Genomic DNA, 6,493 nt, shown 5'->3' with positions numbered 1-6,493 from the left:
GGCTGAGGAAGGACTTGGAGTGTGCGGCGTGTCCACATTACACAAACACTCCCACACGCTCTTCCACACATACACACACCCATCCACCCTTCTCTGAGAGCGCAAGCTGTTCAAAGCTGTTTCTCTGGTGGATGTTAAACACCACACACAGCTGCTGGCTGGAAGAAAATACAGTTTTAAAAGAAAAAAAAAAACAGGAAACAGAACAACAACATAGACTTTTTTTTTTTATTTGATATTTTGTTCCCACGTCCTGGGGGAATCTGACATCCTGTTTTAAGAGGTCAAGTGGGATAGAAACTGAGTTGGCATGACACTCATCCTGAATGGAATGGGTTGTCATGGTAACTGACCACGGCAGACTGACCCCAGCGGACTGGACGGTGAGTGGATAGAGAAGAGGAGTGACAAGTCAGCGAAAGGAACACAGTACAGAAGGAAGGGGTCGGAGGTAGAGGGATGGAGGATTCCTTTTCCAGCTACAGCTCTCTGTATGACACATCCTCGCTGCTGCAGTTCTGTAATGGTAAACTTGATCTTGCCTTTCCACACTTTCATTTTTGAAGCTTGGCGTCCCGCCTTCAGCCTCTCCCTCGCCTCAAGTAAACACTGAAGGAGTTTTGGATGGGCTCTGGCTTCTTCTACTCAAATCAGTTACAATACATAGAGAGAAAGTTGACTAGTGAGTGATTACTTTGACAAATAAGGGTCTTTTTTTGGTATAAAGTAAATTTATTTTGGACTAGCTCTTTTAGTATCTTAGTTAATGTTGTTGAAGCATTTAATGCATGTTTGAGGTCTGCAGTCTCTTATCTGCTTATGTCTTGATCAGCGTTGTTGACTGACCTAGATCACTTACATCAGCTATAATGCTAAAGGAAGTGCTGTGAATAGGCTATAGTACTTTATGAGATTAGTAAGATATGCAGGATCAAAAGTTGCAACTACGTACTTAACTATTGCTTTTAGTTTTACTTAGCAATCATCAACAATCATGGGACCCTACACTTTTATTTGGGAATTGTTTAGTCTGGGAGTCTGGGAAATCTAATATTTAACCACTTTTGCTTTTTGTTATTTACTATACACTGATCAACCATAACATTAAAACCACCTCCTTGTTTCTACACCATTTTATCAGCTCCACTTACCATATAGAAGCACTTTAAAGTTGTACAATTATTGACTGTGGTCCATCTGTTTCTCTACATACTGTTTTAGCCTGCTTTCACCCTGTTCTTCAATGCTTAGGACCACCACAGGGCCACCACAGAGCAGGTATTATTTAGGTGGTGGATCATTCTCAGCACTGCAGTGACACTGACATGGTGGTGGTGTGTTAGTGTGTGTTGTGCTGGTATGAGTGGATCAGACACAGCAGCGCTGCTGGAGTTTTTAAATACCATGTCCACTCACTGTCCACTCTATTAGACACTCCTACCTAGTTGGTTCACCTTGTAGATGTAAAGTCAGAGACGATCGCTCATCTATTGCTGCTGTTTGAGTTGGTCATCTTCTAGACTTTCATCAGCGGTCACAGGACGCTGCCCACAGGGCGCTGTATGCTGGATATATTTTTGGTTGGTGGACTATTCTCAGTCCAGCAGTGACAGTGAGGTGTTTAAAAACTCCATCAGTGCTGTTGTGTCCTATCCACTCATACCAGCACAGCACACACTAACACACCACCATATCAGTGTCACTGCAGTGCTGAGAATGATCCACCACCCAAATAATACCTGCTCTGTAGTGGTCCTGGGAGAGTCCTGACCATTAAAGAACAGCATGAAAGGGGGATAACAAAGCATGCAGAGAAACAGTTGGACTACAGTCAGTAATTGTAGAACTTCTATATGGTAAGTGAAGCAGATAAAATGGACAATGTGTGTAGAAGGTGGTTTTAATGTTATGGCTGATCCAATGTTCATACAGACTTGAAAACCCTCCATAAATGAAGAGATTGTGCAAGGCTGGGCCATGCAAGAAATCTCAGGTTATGTTTGGGTGGTTTGTTTTCAATATAATAATTATTACCAGTTAATTTCTTAACAAGATATTATTTTTTCTGTCCCTGTAACCAAATAAAAACACACATATAATGCAAAATGCACATCCTGATCTTCTTTATTGAGCATATACTGTATGTCATTGCATTTACCAGCAGTTTCACAATTTCTCAAACATCAGTTAGACTTTTCATTCATTTATAGTTACATAGAGCACAGTACATGGATGTGTGTGATGCAAATGAGTTGACTTGACAGATGTAAAATGACCTCACCAATGTTGATAATATTTCTATAAATGCAAATCTTGGAGTGCTTTATGCTATTTGATTACACAGTGCTCTTTGTTTAAAAACAGAACCATAATCTTTACTCATATACAGTATATTTACTAGAGATGCATGAGTACCGATACTGGTATCGGGTATTTGCCCGATACCGCGCTCATTAACTCGTACTCATACTCGCAAACGAGGCTCCGATACTAAACATCCGATACCGTGTGCCTAGTGCACGTTGCTGCGTTATGCCTAGTTCACACAACACGATTTTTGCCCTGATTTTTGCTCGGTGCTCGGCGCTCGGCTACCGGATCGAGTTTTCTAGCACGTCAGATATCTGATCTGAGATGTGCGACTGGGAATGAGTGACACGTCGAACAGCCAATGAGATACGGTGTGAGGGGAAACGCAGGAGAGGAGTGTAAACAGGTGGGACAGGGGGATAATATAGTTTATATCAGAATACACCGGCACACACGCTCGTTTTACAGTATTTCTGACCTGATCATTCTCTACAAAACATAACAACAAAACACCAACATTGCAAAAATATTTATTAACCTCCAATTCACTACAGAACAATCCATGCTATTCGTGTTGCCAAATCCACTCAGATTCATTTATTTTTCCTCCTTGATTTCATCACATCAGCGCACAAACACTTTGATCACTCGCTACTTGTTGACGTGCATTTTTGGACGTGGTATCATTAAAGCCCTCGTCACTTCTCACGTGTGTATTTGTAAAAAAAAAAAACAGTATTCTAAATAGGTTTTGGTATCGGTATCGGCAAGTACAAAAATGCATGTACTTGTACTTGGTTGGGAAAAAATGGTATCGATGCATCCCTAATATTTACATATCATGTCACCAACTATTAACAGTTGATTTTTCACCTTTTGATTTTTTTTGTGTTTGAGAAATGAAAGTACCTGCATTAAGCAGCAGTCAAACCACATTTCTCCTCTAGATTTCCTTCACTGGGCAGGTTGTTTAAAATTCTGTATCATGTGACTTTGAAAGGACATGCTAGTTAGAGAGCTACTTTTTTCTCTCACCTAAAAAAAACTTGGCTGCAAGCTAAATTAATATATAAGCACTAATTTGACAATTTGTCTAGTTTATTAACCACTTAAACTTCTTGTCTATTTTCAACATTGTATTAAAGTGAAATGTAATCAATACATTATGCAAAACAGGCAGCTGAAATAATACACATAGTTCAGGAACAGGAATGAATTATTAGTGTCTTGGCTTTTGTTCAAGACTATGTTTCCTTCTAGGAGACTGTGCTGTCACTTGCAATCTGTGTAGTTGTTGGTGCTTGTAGTGGCTTTGGGGGAAGGGAGAAGATTAGAGGAAAGAAATGAGAAGAGAGGAGGAGAGGGAGAGAGGGGAGAGAAAGAGTACAGGCTTACCTCATTACCATATGAGTAAAGGTACATCATTAATCCTTTACATAAATCTCATGTGACTCCAGGTACAAAGATAATGCTCTGTTAGGTATTTCCTTCCCTTTAGAACAATGTAAATACATGGCTCTAATAGCCTTTTGTATTAACTGAGTTGCATTGCCTGTTTTATCAAGGCAGTGTTATGATGTCCTAAGAAGTTATGTGAGTCTGTCGTGTTTACACTTGATCTAAAGGACAGCTTTACTGTAAACTTGCATTACCTGTAAAACAGGTTGTTGTTCATTACATGTGGTGGACATGGTAACTATTCACGAGTGCATTCAAGGTTTTGCTTGTCTTATATTTGTGCATTCCTTTTTAGAATAATCGTTGCGATAATTTTTTTTCCACTATATACATACCTTAGTGTTGGATATCAAGTTTTAAGATAGAACATCCTTTTCAGTTGCTCTTTTCATTTTATACCTAAATTGATACTGTATGTACACCGACCAGGCATAACATTATGACCACTGACAGGTGAAGTGAATAACACTGATGTATATCAGATGTATATAAGATATATTAGGCAGCAAGTGAACATTTTATCCTCAAATGTGATGTGTTAGAAGCAGGAAAAATGGGCGAGCGTAAGGATTTGAGCAAGTTTGACAAGGGCCAAATTGTGATGGCTAGACGAATGGGTCAGAGCATCTCCAAAACTGCAGCTCTTGTGGGGTGTTCGCGGACTGCAGTGGTCAGTATCTATCAAAAGTGGTCCAAGGAAGGAACAGTGGTAAACCAGCGACAGGGTCATGGGCGACCAAGGCTCATTGATGCATGTGGGGAGCAAAGGCTGGCCCGTGTGGTTCGATCCAACAGACAAGCTACTGTAGCTCAAACTGCTGAAGAAGTTAATGCTGGTTCTGATAGAAAGGTGTCAGAATACACAGTGGGGGACCAACACAATATTAGGAAGGTGGTCATAATGTTATGCCTGATCGGTGTATGTTTAGATCAGTATTTAGCATAATATCTACAAGGTCCACAAGAGACTTGGTGCAGTATGTGAAAGCTAATTTGTTGTGCGTGTGTAAGGTGAATGTATGGGTGATTAACAAAAATAACATTGAAATAATATGCAAATCACAACGTGTGCAACCAACATGGAAAAATTACTTGTAAATGATGTATTCAATGTGCTGTTTGTTCTTGGTTTTTATTCTGATTTTATTTAAAAAAAAATCCAATCTATTAAGATGAGAGCAGGATGCAAATACTATACATTAGAAACGTAGTAAAATTATAGAAATATAAAATAAGTATACTGATATATTTGTATTTTTCTATTTATATTTTTGGCATTTAACAGACACTTTTATCCAGAGCAACTTACAGTACTGTGGCACCATACAATCTAAGCAACTGAAGGTTGTTTGCTGAAGGCCCCAACAGTGACAACCTGTCAGTATTAGGGCTTTAACAAGCAACCTTCCAATCACTTATCCAGTACCTTACCCGCTAGGCTACAACTGCCCTATATAACAGGAGCAGTCGGCTTTCCTGATATATTACCTCCATGATTATTGTTATACGATGAGTACCAACTGGCACACACAGTGCTTGTTTAAGTGTGCAATTTGAAAAAAAACCACCTCTTTGCAAATCTGCTACTATGCCATAAAATAAGCATCCATATTCAGATAAACATAACTAAAAGCAGTTACAACACTGTTAAATGCATAAAATGCATTTCTACTTGTCTTTGCTGAGTTACTAGCGCTAACACGGCATAGTATTCAGTAATGCTCAGACATCTAGATTAAAATTTTGACCTCTGACTTAAAAATTATTTTAATTATTGAAACGTTTCTGTGCTAAACATTATTCTGATGACTGATCTTCCTTTAGTTCTCTTAATTCACACATGCAATCATTACTGTAATGACTACAAGTCCTGAAAATTTATTTGCATTAGCAGTCATGCCTTATGCAGTCTTGGATGTGTTAGTCTTATGATGTCATAAAATGAATATTCATTAAGGAAAACTTACAAGATGAACAATTATGTTCTTTTCTTTATTTAAAAGAAAATTTGGTATAGACCCTGTTAGTAAGTAACGTGTATTTACAAATGCAAAACCTTAGCAAATCAAGGGCTTCCTTGTTTATATAAAAACATGGCTGTATTGTGACAGTGCACAGATGTTCCTTCAGATCCTGGCCCAATTTAGATGTTGAAAGCTATAACAATATGGTTTGATTCTTCTGGATTGACAAAGACAGTGAACACTAGCACCCCCACGGAGCAGAGAAAGGCTGACTGTCAATGCTGAGTTATAGATAATGTATTGTGGATACTGAGACAGGCCATGGTGAGGTCACCACATTGTAGTCATTTGTTCTGGGAGATTTTATGTGTCACTGGCAAGCCAAATGGAAAGTATGCCAAATAGCAGGATGTCAGTATCAGTTTCTCTGAGTGGAATGATTGTTGCAGGCTTTTTGAACATTAAGCATCTTCATTCAAATATTAAACTGTATCGCATGTTCAGTGTAATTGATGTACTATTGGCTTCTGCAGCTACGTGGATTGTTGAAGCTCATTCAAACTGGAACTATATTTCAAATTTAGCCAGGGTGGATTGTAAAAAAGACCTTACCACATTTTCTTACATATAGTAAGTCAGGAATGCTTTAAAAATAGTCTGTCTGGATGAGATTACAAAACAGGGGTGGACAAATCATAAATTTTACAGCTATTTTATCAGGCTAGTGATTTGGGGCTGACCAGTCAGTTCTATTTGCCAGG

General features: G+C 38.8%; 1 protein-coding gene across 1 annotated transcript in view; it reads left to right on the top strand.

Annotated features, from left to right (window-relative positions):
* Positions 1–207: 207 nt before the first annotated feature.
* eml1 (EMAP like 1) overlaps positions 208–6,493 on the top strand; it is a 60,105-nt gene continuing 53,819 nt past the window's right edge. The window contains exon 1 of the mRNA XM_063006948.1: positions 208–526. Within this exon, the coding sequence (XP_062863018.1) occupies positions 460–526 (67 nt within the window). The 5' untranslated portion in view covers positions 208–459. The remainder of the gene's footprint in view (positions 527–6,493) is intronic.

Source organism: Trichomycterus rosablanca, chromosome 13 (genome assembly GCF_030014385.1).
Source record: "Trichomycterus rosablanca isolate fTriRos1 chromosome 13, fTriRos1.hap1, whole genome shotgun sequence".
Classification (NCBI taxonomy): domain Eukaryota; kingdom Metazoa; phylum Chordata; class Actinopteri; order Siluriformes; family Trichomycteridae; genus Trichomycterus; species Trichomycterus rosablanca.
This window is presented reverse-complemented; position numbering and strand designations above follow the sequence as displayed.